Below are 17,337 nucleotides of genomic sequence, written 5' to 3' on the forward strand. Positions count from 1 at the left end.
TAGATCAGTCCTGGATGTTCATTGGAAGGACTGATGCTGAGGCTGAAACTCCAATACTTTGGCCACCTCATGCAAAGACCTGACTCATCTGAAAAGACCCTGATGCTGGGAAGATTGAGGGCAGGAGGAGAAGGGGACGACAGAGGATGAGATGGTTGGATGGCATGACCAACTCAATGGACATGAGTTTGAGTGAACTCCGGGAGTTGGTGATGGACAGGGAGGCCTGGCATGCTGCAGTTCATGGGGTCACAAAGAGTTGGACATGACTGAGCGACTGAACTGAACTGAAACAGAGATTTTTCTTTTTTTGAAGTTTGTTTTCTTTGTCTATGAGTCTGTTTCTGTTCTTGTATATCGATTCATTTTTAACTTGTATTTTCACTTATATTTAGTTCAAAATATTTAAAAGTTTCTCTAGAGATTTCTTCTTTGATCCATGTGTTATTTGCTGCTGCTACTGCTAAGTCGCTTCAGTCGTGTCCGACTCTGTGCGACCCCATAGATGGCAGCCCACCAGGCGTCCCCGTCCCTGGGATTCTCCAGGCAAGAACACTGGAGTGGGTTGCCATTTCCTTCTCCAATGCATGAAAGTGAGAAGTGAAAGTGAAGTGGTTTAATCTCCAATTATTTGGGGATTTTCCAGCTGTCTTTCTGTCATTGATTTTTAGTGTTAGGCTTTTAAATTTTAAAGGTGTGTTTCATGGCCCCAAATGTGATCTATGTTGGTGTATGTGATGTGGGTTTATTTACGACACTAACAAAAATCCTTTACATCCATATCTTTATTTGAACAATTTTCTTTAATAGCTAGGAGAATACAGCATTGACACACATTTACTAAGTACAACACCAGACAACTACAAATTTAGAGCATAAATGTCTATCTGATATTGTTTTGGTTTTCATCTTAGCACTAGGTGGTATCTAGTGAAAACCCATGTTTCAAAGGCTTTTGTTGACATGAGGTGCATTATTAACTTATTTTTTAAAATTTCATGTGACATATGCTGGGGTGGGTTTAGTTTAAAACTAGTATTGTTTGATAATGCCTTTCACTTCTCAGTACTTTTGCTTCCTTTTTCATGGAGGAATATTTCACTTAAGAACTTTTCAAAGATTAACTAGATCATGTTTTTCCATGTAGGTCAAAGTAGAATTCCTTTTCCAGATCCAACAAGGAAAAAGAAAAACTGCAATGTTCAATGCCATGGTAGTTAAAAGACATATCCATTTCACAGTAAGTTGACAATTGAAGTTAGTAATTAAAATAATATTAAATGTCATAAGTTCATTTCTATGCAACACTGTTAGAGCAACTTAAATTCTCCAAGGACACAAGAAAATCAACATAACTCCTGGGTTCCACAAAAATTCACAATTAGGATCATAGATTATAACACATATATCCACATTTGAAGGAAAAATTCAGCATATGTTGGAAAAATTAAATGGCTCAAGTGTTGTAGAGACCCTGAAATGTAGGCTAAGTTTTTATAACATATAATAACAATAAGATATTTAAAACTATTGACTCTGAAAAATGTCATGAAAATGTATACTGACCTACTAAGCATTGAATTGTACATACAAACTTCAATTCAAAAATCATTTTTCTAAAAAGAAATGTTTTCTGTCAAATATTTCAAGCAACATTACAATACTAAGGAAATGATATTCATATTTAGACATCTTAATGAATCTAGTAACACCCATTAAATTGAGCTAATGAGCATTTTAACTAGACCAAATTATAAAATAAAAAATGTATAAAATGTATTTTGGCAAATATTTTACATAGTGCTTTCCAGTTTCTGATCTATTGAGACATCCATTGTAATCTCAGTTTGACTTAATTTAGGATAATACAATGAATTAGAATTATAGCACTGTTTCCTATTTTCACTCCAGTTTTGATATGGGTAAAGTGTTCTTAAAAAAAATTTTAATGAATGTCCATGAAAGGTTTTACATTTATACCCTTTAGCCTAAGAAAATGTCAGTTCAGTGGGAAACAAGCCATTTAAGAATTACCAAGAATCTAAATTATCTCTATATTTCTTTCATATGTTCATTTGCTTACTTGTAACACAGAGCCCCCCAAAGTCAGGAAACACTCTCTAAGATTACATTTCATTGGCTCTGAGGTTGTTGCTGCCTCAGAGTTCCAATACCCATTTGGAAATGACAGCAAAGGAAGAAGGAACAGGAGGGGAGGGTCATGCAGACTGGGAAGGAAGAAAGGAGGCCACGCCCACCCACACCCTCACACCTTGAGAAACAGGGCAAGATACCTTTCCAGGCAAGACTTCCCCTTACAGAGGAGTTCCAGAGAACTTAAGGCAGCTCTAGGAAGGAAGGGAGCAGGGGTTAAGGTGGCCCTCACAGCACAGCCTGAGAAGAAATCAATGCCCTTATGCATACACAGTGCCTCCCTAACCTCTTGGCGCCAAAGCCAACACTGGCAGCATGCACACACTGCCATGTTCAAACACACAAAGACTTGTGTATGGCCTGCCTGGTACACAGCCCTCAGAAGGGACCCAGGAACTTGGCCTGCGCCCACAGGTTCTCTCCAGGCTGCTCAGCTAGCTTACCTGGTGGCTCTCGTAGTGACTTTGAGGGCTGTGTGTTGACAGTGACCTTCTTCTTAACTGTTGGGAGGCTCTCTCCATTTCCTGTCAGGCTGGGACAGCCTGCTACTAAATAATGACTAAAACAGAGTCCTGCACCCTCCCAGGGTGGGGGTGGGGTACTGATCTATTACAAAAGCCAAACCTAGTTATAGTTGGTGAAAGTGAAAGTCACTCAATCGTGTCCGACTCTTTGCGACCCCATGGACTATACAGTCCATGGAATCTTCCAGGCCAGAATACTGGAGTGGGTAGTCTTTCCCTTATGCAGGGGATCTTCCCAAACCAGGTCTCCCGCATTGCAGGCAGATTCTTTACAAGCTGGGCCACAAGGGAAGCCCAGTTATAGTTGGTGACTATGACAAGAAGGATAGCACAAGGCACCCCATGTGATCAGCACCAAGAACTTGGTGCTCAGCGTTTATTCAACGCTGATAGAGAAAAAGAGTACCTTGTGCTGGGCCAGGGCAGCCCACGGGCACCAGGAGGAACAAAACGGAACCTGGGGACTTTTTCAAGTCTCTGCCCCACAGGTGCTCTCACCGCCACTGCTGAGTGTGGAATGATGGCACAGCTTGGGCAACCTAGGCAACCTTAGTCAGGCAAGTCACTGGCCTTATCTCGGTCTCAAGTTTTCACACACACAAGGATGGCAGTAGCGACCCTCCCGCCTTCCAGGGCTGCTGTGAGGACACAATGAGGTACCAGAGCACGTGAGCTGGAGTAAAGATGGCCAGGCACAAGGTACTGTTGCTACACGCCCTTTCACTAGGAGAACTGAAGGGCCACCTTCAAGTGTGACATTTTTCCTGTGTTTTATGTGAAACAGTTGAAGTTACTGAAGACTGTGTATGTGTGGAAGAGAAAGAGAGAGAGAAAGAGAGAATATGAGGGCATGTCAGGATGGTGCCAGGTGCGCCTTCACCTAGGGTTACCAGGGAAGACATTTCTCACAACCATTACTCTACTGAAATTCTAATCAAATTAAACTGTGTTACTAAAAGCTTTGATCTATATTATACAGAATCATCACTTATGCAGAAAGAGGCAACTTTCAATTATCCATTGAAATGAATGAAATAAAGCAAATGAGACAAACTGACCCAAATCCCCAAATCTCCTCTCAGTTGGCTTTGGAATACATATTTTGGTACTTTTGCAATTGAGGAAAGAAATGTCAGGTGCACGGGGAATTCTCACAACTTCGGAAGGAACCATGAAGCTACACGTCATGGATTTTACTCCATGCTCATCTTTCCCCTTCATTATAGTTTCTCTCAGGCAGAGCAAAACCTTAACCTGAGAGAAGGTACAAGAAGGGAAACTGCTTCTAAGTTTTCAGGTTTGCTTTCCAAGGTGTGAGCTCAGTCTCCATGTAAGGTGAGTGGGGAAGAGACTATTGAGAAGTGGCTATTGAGACAGTGAATTGTTTTCTCAGAGAACTCTTTCTTTGAGTTCCTATAGTATGTCATGTTGGAATTATGAACAAGCGTATTAGTGGTAATGCTAAGTACTGCAGAGAAGTGAAAACAGTGAGAACTCATGTAAAAACTGGCCTGAAGGCAGGTCGGTGGAACAGCTGAAGACTGACTCCACCACAGCCTTCAGCATAGTCAGAGTAGGTGAGTAGACAGTTGAGGGGATACCTGACATGGCTGAAGGAAGGGAAAGAATGAATGGATAAGTGAGTGGATGGATGGTGTGGAGGCTGGCAGAGGTTTGTTTGAGGCTGGGTAATAAAGTGTGAATGGACAGAGGGAAAGGTGAGAAGCCCTCAGAGAGGCCAATGATACCCACAGTCAGCAGAATATTGTTGCATCTCCAAGAAACTAGGACACAGAATGACTTACCAAGATTTGGAGTTCTGTGGTTGTAAGGTATTTCTGTTGTGACTAAAGATCTTCAGGCCACTAAGAGAAATTAATTCAGATCCCCATCTGGGGTTCTGGATAGACCCTGGAGGAAGCTGGAGCCCTAAAATAGCATAATATTTGTGTGGCCATCCCTGAACAGGAGAGCCTGTGGCTTGGGTGTGGAATAGAGGCTCTTTGTAGCAGAAAGATGGGAGATACGAGAGAGAAAGGCCCAGAGTAGACATGCCTCAGGATACAAGCTGTCTGTGGGAAAGACAAGGGCTGCAGTGGCAGTGGAAGCTAGAGTGTGAGCCTGAAGACCCGACATGACTCAGGGTGTGCGTGGAACATGCTACGCAGGACTAACCTGGGAAAGGGCCTCGGAGGATTTCCGGGTTTCAGTAGGGGAGCCTACAATCACAGTGGCATTTGAGGGGACATCTCTCCCACCCAAGTCCCATCTATGTTCTTAGACTCTGACACATTCAGTACTAAGTAGGTGGTTTCACAAGTTATTGAAAACCACATTGACAACCAGGGAAAATTGAGAGTCCAAAGTAACATTTTTGCTTGATTTTGCAAATGAATAAATGTATCCAATCTGAATACAGCAGTACACAATTTAATAAAAATTACCTGAACTAAATTTCTAAAAGCATGAATATAAATCATATTCATTTAAGGAAAATTATAGCTTCATAAACCTATGATTTTACATTTTATTAATCCCTCAAAATTAACGTGCTCCAAACACTAGGCTAACCTTACCGAATACCTGCAGCTCACTTCTCTGTGGTCCAAGCACGCCGGGGAGAGAACTTCAGAAGTGGAAGGGAGCTTAGAAACTGGCTGTCTAACACTCTTACTGTATAAATGAGGAATTTGAGGCTCAAACAAGTTAACAGACAGTATTTATCTTTTAATAACAATCTTTATCACTGATTTGAAAATGTTTTACTTCCATTAATAATATTGCACATATTTAATAGATCATCTAACAGTTAATTTATACAAATCTATGATTGTAATTCCGAACCAGAGTTTCTAGTGAAAGCTAAGAATTTGCTTTTGCACAATCTGAAACATTTATTGTTTAAGATTTGTGGGACAAATGGAGAATATGTTTACTTAGAATGTCAGAATGAAAACTTATAGAATCTGGGTCTTATTAAACCAAGTCCTCTGTAAAATTCAGCAATCTCCTTATATTTTTATATAGGTCAAAGTATTTCTAATATGATGCTCTTTAAAATATCTAGTGGTACTGAGAACATTTATAGAAGTTGCAAAGCCTAAAAAGTGGAATCAATTATTTATTATATACTTTCTTTTGCATAATTTATAAAAGAATCAAGATTTCAAGACCTGAATCATGAATATTCTGACAATCCTCTCTAGATACTGAGATTAATTCTTAATAAATTAAGAAGAAAGAAAACCTGTCAGGGTTGAAAATATGCACTGCAGGAATCAGATCTGGTAACTAAAAATAAGTCACTTCACAGAACACTGTATCCTGATGTGATATCACCCAGGGAAAGTTAATGAGCACATCAATATAACACATCCTGAATAAATGACATCAACAATAACCACTTTGCCTAGTCCTATCCCTAAATGTCAAACGTTGTGTCATATTACTACATGACTTCCCAGTGTCTGCTACTTGTGCGGGTGAATCTGTAGATATGTGCGTGTAATCCAGTTAAAACTAATCTGATTGGACTGTAAACAGAGTCGATAAAAGAGAAGCTTCTTGTTGTAGTGCCTAATATGAATATCACTTACATTTTAAAGAACATAGTATGTAGCAGCAATTTAAAATGCTCAGTAAACTGCAGTACAAATGGACTTCCATGCTCTAAGCAAACCAACATTCTCTTAATATTTCTACATCATAGGGACACATAGAAGGGAGCTACTTATCCAGTTACTTTACATAATGTCAGTTTATTTGTTCCAGTTTGACATTATCAACATAATTCCTAAGCTGGTATGATATGTACTCGGTGATTTTTCTTTCAGTTCTTCCAGTTAGCACACAGGAGGTTCCTTGATGGCGCCTTCTTAACAACAGCTCATATTCATATCTGGAATTCAGGTTTTTTATATAATTTAGATGCAGTGATAAGGATTTAAAATAAATGCTGGCACCTGAAGATACATGTTTTTCTTTTCTTCCATCATTCACCTGCATGTCAATGGCAGACACCTAACTGACCAAGGACAAGTGTTGTCATGAAGGTAACACGGCACAAAGGAACCTATCTTGCTTTCCAAGATGATGAAAAGTATTGTAGGGGCAGTTCTAGTCAATAATCCCTTATTTGGGAGATAATAAGTACTATCTTTTAAAATGTGTTTTCAGTAGCTCACTTGAAATAATGGGTTCTTATTTCAGGCAAGAAATGTATTGTCAATATTTGCCTTGACATCACTTTCAGACCCGTGATATGAATCCCAGGCCCAGGCTAGCTGGAATCTGGATGGTTTCTAGCGCAAGGGAAGAGGGGTTAAAAGGAAAGGTGACAGGAAAGATGTGTTTTGCATCCATGAGAAGTTGAGGAGAGTCTTTCCTGTCTCGTAAACGCATCTGAGAAAATAAAAAAAAAAACCAGAACATCAGTTCTTTGAATCTATAAACTTATTTTTTTTTAGACAAAATTCTACCAAAACCCCTCAAGGAATGACAAATGTTTATATTTGTTTTAAAATCACTTCATTTCTGCAATAAGATATTATCAAAAAATTAATGCACTATGAAAATGATACAATAATATAATAAAAACTGCATTATCCTTCAATAAATTATAAAATTTCCATCCAAATGACTGTGTTGGTAAACTGAAGCAAAAGGAAGCTTGGGAGATCTTACCTGTATAGTACGAATAAATGACACAGAAACTCTTTCTTCAAACTCATTAACTGGTGTATACAAATTCAACACTTTGACAATCTGGGGGAAATAAAATGATCAACATTTTTAGCATATTATCAAATACATACATTCCAGGTACCTCTAATCAGGAAAACGAAAAGGATCTTTGCCTATTGCTTTCAATTCTACTCAGGGCTTGGTTAGGACAAGATGGGAGAGGGAGCTGTTCTGAAGGCACATTTACCTTTATTATTTAAATTTTTACAATAAGAGTGTATTAATAACCTCAGATATGCAGATGACACCACCCTTATGGCAGAAAGTGAAGAGGAACTCAAAAGCCTCTTGATGAAAGTGAAAGTGGAGTGAAAAAGTTGGCTTAAAGCTCAACATTCAGAAAACGAAGATCATGGCATCCGGTCCCATCACTTCATGGGAAATGGATGGGGAAACAGTGGAAACAGTGTCAGACTTTATTTTTGGGGGCTCCAAAATCACTGCAAATGGTGATTGCAGCCATGAAATTAAAAGACGCTTACTCCTTGGAAGGAAAGTTAAGACCAACTTAGATAGCATATTCAAAAGCAGAGACATTACTTTGCCAACAAAGATCTGTCTAGTCAAGGCTATGGTTTTTCCTGTGGTCATGTATGGATGTGAGAGTTGGACTGTGAAGAAGGCTGAGCGCCGAAGAATTGATGCTTTTGAACTGTGGTGTTGGAGAAGACTCTTGAGAGTCCCTTGGACTGCAAGGAGATCCAACCAGTCCATTCTGAAGGAGATCAGTCCTGGGATTTCTTTGGAAGGAATGATGCTAAGGCTGAAACTCCAATACTTTGGCCACCTCATGCGAAGAGTTGACTCATTGGAAAAGACTCTGATGCTGGGAGGGATTGGGGGCAGGAGGAGAAGGGGACGACAGAGGATGAGATGGCTGGGTGGCATCACTCACTCGATGGACGTGAGTCTGAGTGAACTCCGAGAGTTGGTGATGGACAGGGAGGCCTGGTGTGCTGCGATTCATGGGGTTGCAAAAAGTCGGACATGACTAAGCGACTGAACTGAACTCTGAATATATATCTGTACATTTTAAGAAGGAATATAAATTTGAAAAATCATGCAAAGTAAAAGTACTCCCACTTTCATGCTCTCATTCTCTCAAAGTAACAATAGTTATCAGTATCCTGAGTATTCAGCTAATTACTTTCTATATATATTCTATGTGTAACCTATGTAAGATTTCTATGTTTTGAGATAAGTGATGAACATTTAAAAAAATCCAAAAGTCAGCACAAAAATAACTCGGCAAAAGAAAAGTGGGCATGTTTATGCCTGTGCCTTGCCTCATGCTGTGGCCACTGTCCTCCAAGGCCCTTCCCATCTTTTTACTGCCTTAAACTCAAGACTTTCCCTGAATGATTAATTACTGATCCTCAGCAACATTTGGAGTCTTCCCACTAGCTTATTAGTGCTCAGGGCTTAACTACCTACCAAGGGCCTAGCACCAGCCCTGGGTTTCCCTAGCCCTATGGCCAGCTGTGCTAGGAGCTGGTCCCACCAAAACATGGGGCAGCAGAAACCAAAGGAAGCAGGGTGGGGCAGCCAACCAGGCCAGGGGCCAACCCTGCCCACTAGGGAGCCCACAGTAGAACTACTGTGGCCCTGTCACAACAGAAGGGCCTATACAACCCACATAGGGGGTACTCCTGGGCACAGAGCTCTGGCGACCAGAGGGCAGCGTGCTTCTGAGCCCCACAGGATGTTTCCTATATAAGGCCACTTCTTTAAGACTGGGAAATGTAACCAGCTGACTTAATGCATAGAAAAAAAAAATGGGGAAAAATGAGAAGACAGGAATATGTTTTAACCAAAGGAATGAGACATAACCTCAGAAGTACTAAATGAAGTGGAGATGAGCAATCTACCTGATAAAGAGTATAAGGTTATGATCATAAAGATGCTCACTGTACTCAGGGGAAGTAGGGATGAACTCACAAAGAGTTATAAAATACACAGAACCAGAAAAAGCTGAATAATACAATAACTGAAATAAAAAAAGACACTGGAAGGCATCAACAGTAGACTAAATGATACAAGTGAGTGGATGTGAGATGGAAGACAGTAGTGTAAATCAAATCACTGAAACTTTATAGAAAAACGAATGAAAAGAAATAAGGATGGTTTTAAGAGACCTCTGGGACAACTTAAGTGATACTGAGAAAAAACAGTTGGTTGCCAGAGGGGAGGGACAGGAGGCATTCAAAATAGGTGAAGGGATTAAGAGGTACAAACCTCTAGTTATAAAGTAAATAAAGCATGAGGATATAATCTACAATATAAGGAATATGGTTTATAATATTGTAATAATCTTATATGGGGACATATGGTTGCTAGACTTATCATGGTTATCATTTCATAATGTATGCAAATGTCAAACCACTGAGTAGTATACCTGAGACTAACATCATATTATACATCAACTACATTTCAATTAAAAAAAGAATTATCTGTCTTAAATAGATAAGTCTAAAGAATCATTCAATTATCAACTAATATACAAGACTCTTTGGAGTTCAAGCTCCATAGGATGTATAGAATGTATACCCCATAAAAACAGAAACTTTGTCTTGTTCCTGGTTTTATCTGAGTGGCTGGAACGTTACACAGAAGAGTGTAGAGAATGGATAAATATTTACTGAATGTTGAATGTGCATGAGTGTGACTAGTACTGAAATATACTTTGTGGTAAAATCTCCTGTCTTCAAGATCTACAGTATTGATACATATCATCGCTGACACAGGTGAAGTTAGCTCAGAGACAAGAACAATAGCTAGAAGCCTTGGTGACTTCCCTGAATGTTACCCTTGATGAAGTTTATAATAGGGAAAGCTGCCTTACCTGGGCAGTAGTTAAAGCATTGCACATGGAACAAATGGCTTCCGCGTCATCATCTGTTTTCTTTTTCACTTGCAAAAGCTGAGCAGCCTGAATGAGAGGCTCCAGGGTTTCCTTAGCCCCACTGTTCATCAAATTCTTGTCACGCAGCCATTCTTCTAGTTGACTGACATTGTACCTATGTCAAAAAAGGGTTGAGGGGGATGCAAATTTACCGAATGTTATCATAAATGTGTTAATTTTTCTGTGTATGGCTTTGTTAGGAATTTCAGTTGAATTCTGTTTTTTAAACCATTAGCTGTGCTTAAAAATTTATCACTATAAATAATCAGGTTTATAATCATAATTATATGAGTGAGTATTATTCTAGAGACTATAATTCTCTTTAATGGAAAACAGAAATGTAGCCATAATGCAAGTTATAAAATAAGATGTGCTTAAAAAAAAAATAGAACACATAGTATGGCTGTGTCCTTATTAAACAGCAGAGCAGAAAACACCTTCCAGCTTTTTACAACTTGAGAGGAGAGAACTAATAATCCTCTAATTGCTCTCTGTTCCTTACGTCAAACTCCAAGCTAGTGGATACAGTGAGATCCCCACCTAGAGCCTGTGCTCTGACCCTTTTCAGGGAAGAGCCTGGATGATGAGGTAGTGGCCTGAGGAAGTTTAGGGATGTAGGGAAGAAGGGCCAGTGGGGGCATAGGAAGAGGCAGACAGAAAATATGAGGAGAGACACAGAAACTACACAGATGCTGAGGTTTTAAGAGGTGGCCAATCAGGTGACAGTGGTTTGCAAAATAGGAGTCAGATAAATGCAGCCACAGTCAGGACTTAGTAATCAGGCCAAGAGGGGCTTTGTGGGTATAAACAGAGCATGCAGAGAAATAAATTCAATGACTTGAGTGGAAGGCATTACCTTCTAACTGCTGTCTACAGTGGATATGAGTCAGAATGGAAAATTTGGAAAGAAGGTCAAATTTTCTAAGATTGAGTAACTATAGACTTTTATAGGAGAAATACTTTCCCCCTCTCTTGGTGAATTTTCCAGCTGTTTTAAAATAAATTATTTGCCAAAAAAATAATTCTGTTATGTTAATAAGGTAATGCTGAGGAGCAATTGGACAAAACTGAGTGCAGCGTTTCTTAAAACTGAGAGGGGCATACTTCAAACATCAGTAAAAGATTTATTCCCTCATATGAGTTAACTTTACATGCAGCCGGGTTCCAGCAAGCAGTGGCTGAAGGCCTGCTGGGAGCGACCACGAATGACAGTGGAGGAAGGTCAGTCAGGCAGGAGGAACAGCTCCATGCCCGGTCTGCCCTTACTGCCCACCTGGGGGCTTCAGACGCCAGGTGCCCGGGCCTCACGTGTGCCCCAGCACACAGTTAGGCAGCCTGAGAAGGCCCTGACAGGCGTTGGAGTTCGCTCACCTGATCTGCATGCCTTTACTCCAGGAGCACATGTCCTTCCGCAAAAGGAGGTTGTTCAGGGTGACGGCCCCCACAATGTAGAACATCTGCTTGACCACCTGCTTGATCAATTCGGGGTCCATGCCGTGCTGACACATGACCGAGTGGAAGGAGTTGAGCTGTCGCAGGATGGAGTCCAGTGTGTAGGTACCCTCGTCAGCGATGCTGGAGGTTCGCTTTCTTAGCCCTGTGGGCTTCACCCCAGAGACACCCTGAATGGTTTCATGCTCCAGCATTCCGGAGACTAAAGGAGAAGTTCATACGTCAGAGAAGATTCTGATGGAAACACACGCACATGCGCACACACACACACACACACAATTTAGGAAAATGATTTGAGCATCAAAATAGAAGGAAAAGGAACTACAAATAAAAGGGCATCTGGATTTTAAACAATGAAAGAATTATCCTTAAATGCAAAAATTTACCATGAAATTTTAATGGCATATTTTCTAAAATATGAAACAGTAGTCTTAATAGCACATGTGTAAAGTTTCTTGGGAGGATTTTTGAGAGAGAGGTTTTTAAGAGAGAGGCAATTAGGGAGAAGATAAGTATTCTCCAGTAGTATAGAGCCTCAGAAGCAAACAAATCAAGCAGTAAGAAAAGCAGGAGACCAGGCAGTGGTCTTGGGAGTGGGCAGTCACATGGGGCTGAAGAGCTGGGCCCTTCCTTGCCCTGAGCTTCCCTCAACAGCTTCGCACAAAATCAGCAGCCTGCAAGTTTTACATGCCCTCTAATTCCAATTTCACACCTGCTACACTTTCCAAAGGAATATAGGAGGCATGATACGTACATGCATACCCAGAGTGAGTGCACACATATAAAGAAAGGTACATGGAATCTCATATACATAGACACACACGCTGATCAGTTGCTCATCCAATGAGAAACTGCAACTTTAAACCAAATTGCTTTTAATGATTCTACAGGGGCCATGAGATGAACAACTCAGCATGGAGTGTCTGAGCCCTGTTCTTGTTGCCATAGTAGCTTTCCAGCCCTGTTACTATAGCCTATCAGGTAATCTGCAAACCCTTCTCAGTCTCTTTAGTTTTAGTTGGGTCCCTAGGAAGTTCTCTGCAGTAATGCCCTCGATGAAAGTTTCAAGTATTTTTGTTTTAGAAAACTGGACAAGGTCTGAGATATGTTGCTGGATATAAAGCATAACCCAATCTTAAGAGAGAGGCATTACACATTAGAGAGGGAAACTATTAATAGATCCTGCCATTTCCATCATGCAGAAGCAGGGATTTTGCTGTACCCCAGTTAGTCATGGCTACAGTTCTGAGATTCCTCAGCTAATTTTGAGACTGAGTCTTACTATTTTACCTTCTCCACATGAATACATGCTCTGACACATGTGCCACAAGACAGACTTGGACGTCAGCAATGCCCTGGACTTACCGATCATTGGCTGAAGGATGTTCTCTAACACCCTCACGAGCTGCTGGTAGATCTGAATTGCCAAGTCACTGAGCACCTGCCGGTACTCAGCCAAGTCAAAATTGGTGAGGCAGTGTTCATTCTGGCGAGAGGTGTTGTGTTTCATAAAGCCCTAGAGCCATAATGCAGAGTTAATGACATTCATGAAATAAAATGTCTCCTGTTTAACTCTCTCATTTGATCAACATCCTCATGCTCTTTTTTACTTTTCTCCTAAGAGTTCCCATCCAACCTCCACATAAGTGCCAGGATAATCCTTCCCAAATTCTGTGTGTTTGTTTCTATCACATCCCTGCTTCCACTTCTTACTAGCATTTGAATAATATCTAAACTTGGCAGTCTAGCATTTAAGCCTTTCCACCAGCAATGTCAATGAAACAAGATAGGGGAACTCAATTTGAAAAAAAAATTAATGAGTGTTTTCACTTATGAAACAGCTGGTTTACTGCCAAACACTGAATTATGTAAAATACCAATCTCTTAACTTCAGTTCATTAAATAGAGTCTTACTTATAAATTCTGTACCTGAAGGACATACATAATTTTCTTATAATTGGTCATTTCTACAGAGACTGGTGAATAAATAAAAAATCTTCCTTTATTATATTTTATGGTATTCATACAGGCTTCTCAGTCCAAGCTTAGAACGGAATCTTTTGATGGTATGTGGTAACACGGAAAGCCAACTGTATAGGCAGGTACTTTTGCCTACTTGACGGATTCTGGCCACACTCAAGCATCTGCCTCTCTACAACTTACTTGACAACCTGGTCTAGAACTGGGGACTTAACAGGCCCTCGGGGGGATTCTGGTCTGTCTGTCCCGCCTGCTCAGGGGCCATATCTTATTCATACTGTATTTGCCATCATTTGCCAGGACATTCTTCTGCTCCAAGCCTGTGAGTGCTCAGAAAGTGGCCACTGCTCAGCTTCTCTGCCTGTCCTGACAGCAAAGGATGGGGAGGCATGAAGGGCAGCATTTATGGGCACAAGCTCTTGAAGGTGGGCAGACCCAAAATCCTAGCTCAGCTCCTTATGGCTGAGAGGATGTGGGCAAAGTGATGAACTGCTTTGAGCCTTAGTTTCCTCATCTGTAAAACTGGGTTAGAATTACAACCTCAAAGAGAAGTAAGAATTAAACAACATAATATAAGTGAGTGCTGTCTCATATATACTATGTAGCCATTAACAAATAATAATTATATATATGTAGTTTTGAAATAGGAAGTCTATCAACTAACTGATGAACACATCACTATAAGCAAAAGCAAAACATATTTTTGGAAAAATATTGAGATATCTTTTAACATGATCATTTTTAATGTATTATAGAAAGCTATAATGGATTCATTTCTTTAAACAGCTCCATATATCAATCCTTGAAAATCCCATTTTCACGTCTTAACAAAAAGTTTCAGTGCGATAACTATTCAATGACCAATGCTCATTTTATTTTTGCTGTGCTTTCTCATAATACAAACTCGCAGAGCGAAGAAACTATGCCACTTCCCAAGTCAGTTTCATAAATAATGAATGTCAAATAGAGCTATAAACTGTTAAGCCACTTCTGAATTCAGGTTTCTAAATTAACAAATGACTAAACATTTTGTGCTTTAAATTTTTTCCTTAAAAAGTTCGGATAAAGTATAGCATGCTGTTTTGTAATCAAGGTTTTCTCACCTCTTCTCCACTGTACTGCTTTAAACAGTGCAAAAATCGGCATGTGTTAGAAAGCCAAAAGGAGACGGTTTCAAAATCATCACCTCTTTTCTAAGAGAGAGAATAAGCCTAAATTAGTTTTTTCCTTATGGGAATAAAAGCCTGAAAAAACTGATTAGATACCAGAAGACCCGTTTCCTTCACTTACCATTAACAACAATTAAAAAATCAATCACTTTACAGTTGTAAAGCCTCATGTTGCAGCTGCTATAGAATTCAACCACTGACTTCATTAGCTGTTACCTTGCTTGGATCTGTTTTCTTGCCATTAGAAAGGGATGCCCATTCATTACATTGATATTAGCTTAGTAGTCCCTTTAGGTAGAAAACAATTCACCAAGTCTAGCTTACCCAAACTTACTTCCCTGGGGGTTACTGAAGGGAATAAGAAAGGACTAAAGGTACAAAAGAGAATCACAAACATTGTGAAGCACTAAAACCCAGATTAGGTTAAAAATCTTGTCAGTGAATAAGATACAATTTCTGAGGAGCGAATCAGACATGGGATGGAGGGAGTCCTGTGCAGAGCACTGGACAGACTGGCTTTTCATCAGTACTGGGCCACATGTCAAACAACATCTCTAAATCAAAACAGGACACGAGACAAATGTACTTCAGTTTAAAGAAAGGATGTTCCAAAAGAGTGCTATGATCAAGAATCTACGCTTTTTACATTTTTTAAATTATTTTACTTTTTTCTGAAGTCTTTATTGAATTCATTACAATATTGTTTCTATTTTATGTTTTGGTTTTTCTACTACAAGGCATGTGGGATCTTTGGTCCCTGACCAGGGATCAAACCCACACCCTCTGCATTGGAAGACGAACTCTTAACCATTGGAAAGTGGAAGTCTTAACCACCAGGGAAGTCCCAAGTAGCTACTCATTTTAAATCTTTAAACAATCTGGTACAATAATTAGTCAAATTAGATAAATTTCTTCTTATAATTAAGATGAGAGGGAGAAAACTTCATGATTTGGTTTTGCTGTCTTCATAGGCATTAACTTCAGAAGTAGTAAAATTCATAGTTTAATAAATGCAATATACCATCAATATACCAAAAATTACATGAGCTCCATTCAGAAGACATTCATCAATTTTTGAATGTTAAAATATTTAGAAACTCCACACTTTAGTAAGCACTGCAGAATGTAACTGCATAGAGTATCTGTGCAGTGGGGACTGAGAACTGGCATCAAAAGTTATGACCAGGGGCTGGGGAGAGTGTTTAATGGGTGCAGAGTTTCAGTTGGGGAAGATGAAAAAGTTCTGGAGATGATGATGGTGACAGTTATACAACAATATGAACGCACTTAATGCCACAGAACTGTGCACTGAAAAATGGTTAAAACTAAGAATAACGTTCACTGTTTTTCTAGGTTGTCAAAAGGATGATTATGCAACGTGACTCAGTGATTACTGAGTTATGTAGGGCTTTCTGTTCTATTATGTAACTTCGCTGTCTTTTCCAAGTGTTTCCTCTCTGATTAGTATCTATGTGTTGCTGCTCACATGAAACCAGGCATTTCAGGTAACAAGGAAAATTATGGGGTGAGCTGGAGAATAATGGGAAGAAAAGTCAGAAGAGAATTTTAAATATTTTATCAGACAGCTTTTTATATGAATGGGCTAGGTATTACTAAATGTTTTTAACACCTATTTTAACTATAGCATCATATTCCCTATATATATGAACTTCACTAAGTATTTTTAATTTAGTTCTAAGACAGACCTTAAAGCAGACTATTTCTATGAAGAAACTTAGTTTACTTCACAACTAAATGTAAGTATACTGAGTTAATTTTGATTATTGTTCAATCTGAGCCCTGTTTTCAAAGAAAGCACACAGACACATTACATAATGAATATTTCCTATAATGGAAGGTATCAGTTAAGACTAAAATGTGGCCATAACTGGCAACTTAGATCATGTCTAATCCTTTGACTGTGTGGATCACAATAAACTGTGGAAAATTCTGAAAGAGATGGGAATACCAGACCACCTGACCTGCCTCTTGAGAAACCTGAATGCAGGTCAGGAAACAACAGTTAGAACTGGACATGGAACAACGCACTGGTTCCAAATAGGAAAAGGAGTCCACCAAGGCTGTATATTGTCACCCTGCTTATTTAACTTATATGCAGAGTACATCATGAGAAATGCTGGGCTGGAAGAAGCACAAGCTGGAATCAAGATTGCCGGGAGAAATATCAATAACCTCAGATATGCAGATGACACCACCCTTATGGCAGAAAGTGAAGAGGAACTCAAAAGCCTCTTGATGAAAGTGAAAGTGGAGAGTGAAACAGTTGGCTTAAAGCTCAACATTCAGAAAACTAAGATCATGGCATCTGGTCCCATCACTTCATGGCAAACAGATGGGGAAACAGTGGAAACAGTGTCAGACTTTATTTTTTTGGGCTCCAAAATCACTGCAG

General features: G+C 39.7%; 1 protein-coding gene across 1 annotated transcript in view; it reads right to left on the reverse strand.

Annotated features, from left to right (window-relative positions):
- Nucleotides 1-770: 770 nt before the first annotated feature.
- Nucleotides 771-17,337, reverse strand: part of MYO5A (myosin VA (heavy chain 12, myoxin)) — a 142,935-nt gene continuing 126,368 nt past the window's right edge. The window contains exons 37-42 of the mRNA XM_010836839.1: nucleotides 14,859-14,948; nucleotides 13,141-13,291; nucleotides 11,695-11,977; nucleotides 10,264-10,438; nucleotides 7,362-7,442; nucleotides 771-7,079 (exon numbers count right to left, since the gene is read on the reverse strand). Of these exons, the coding sequence (XP_010835141.1) occupies nucleotides 6,927-7,079; nucleotides 7,362-7,442; nucleotides 10,264-10,438; nucleotides 11,695-11,977; nucleotides 13,141-13,291; nucleotides 14,859-14,948 (933 nt within the window). The 3' untranslated portion in view covers nucleotides 771-6,926. The remainder of the gene's footprint in view (nucleotides 7,080-7,361; nucleotides 7,443-10,263; nucleotides 10,439-11,694; nucleotides 11,978-13,140; nucleotides 13,292-14,858; nucleotides 14,949-17,337) is intronic.

The sequence above is a fragment of the Bison bison genome, unplaced genomic scaffold (assembly GCF_000754665.1).
Source record: "Bison bison bison isolate TAMUID 2011002044 unplaced genomic scaffold, Bison_UMD1.0 scf7180017864066, whole genome shotgun sequence".
Classification (NCBI taxonomy): domain Eukaryota; kingdom Metazoa; phylum Chordata; class Mammalia; order Artiodactyla; family Bovidae; genus Bison; species Bison bison.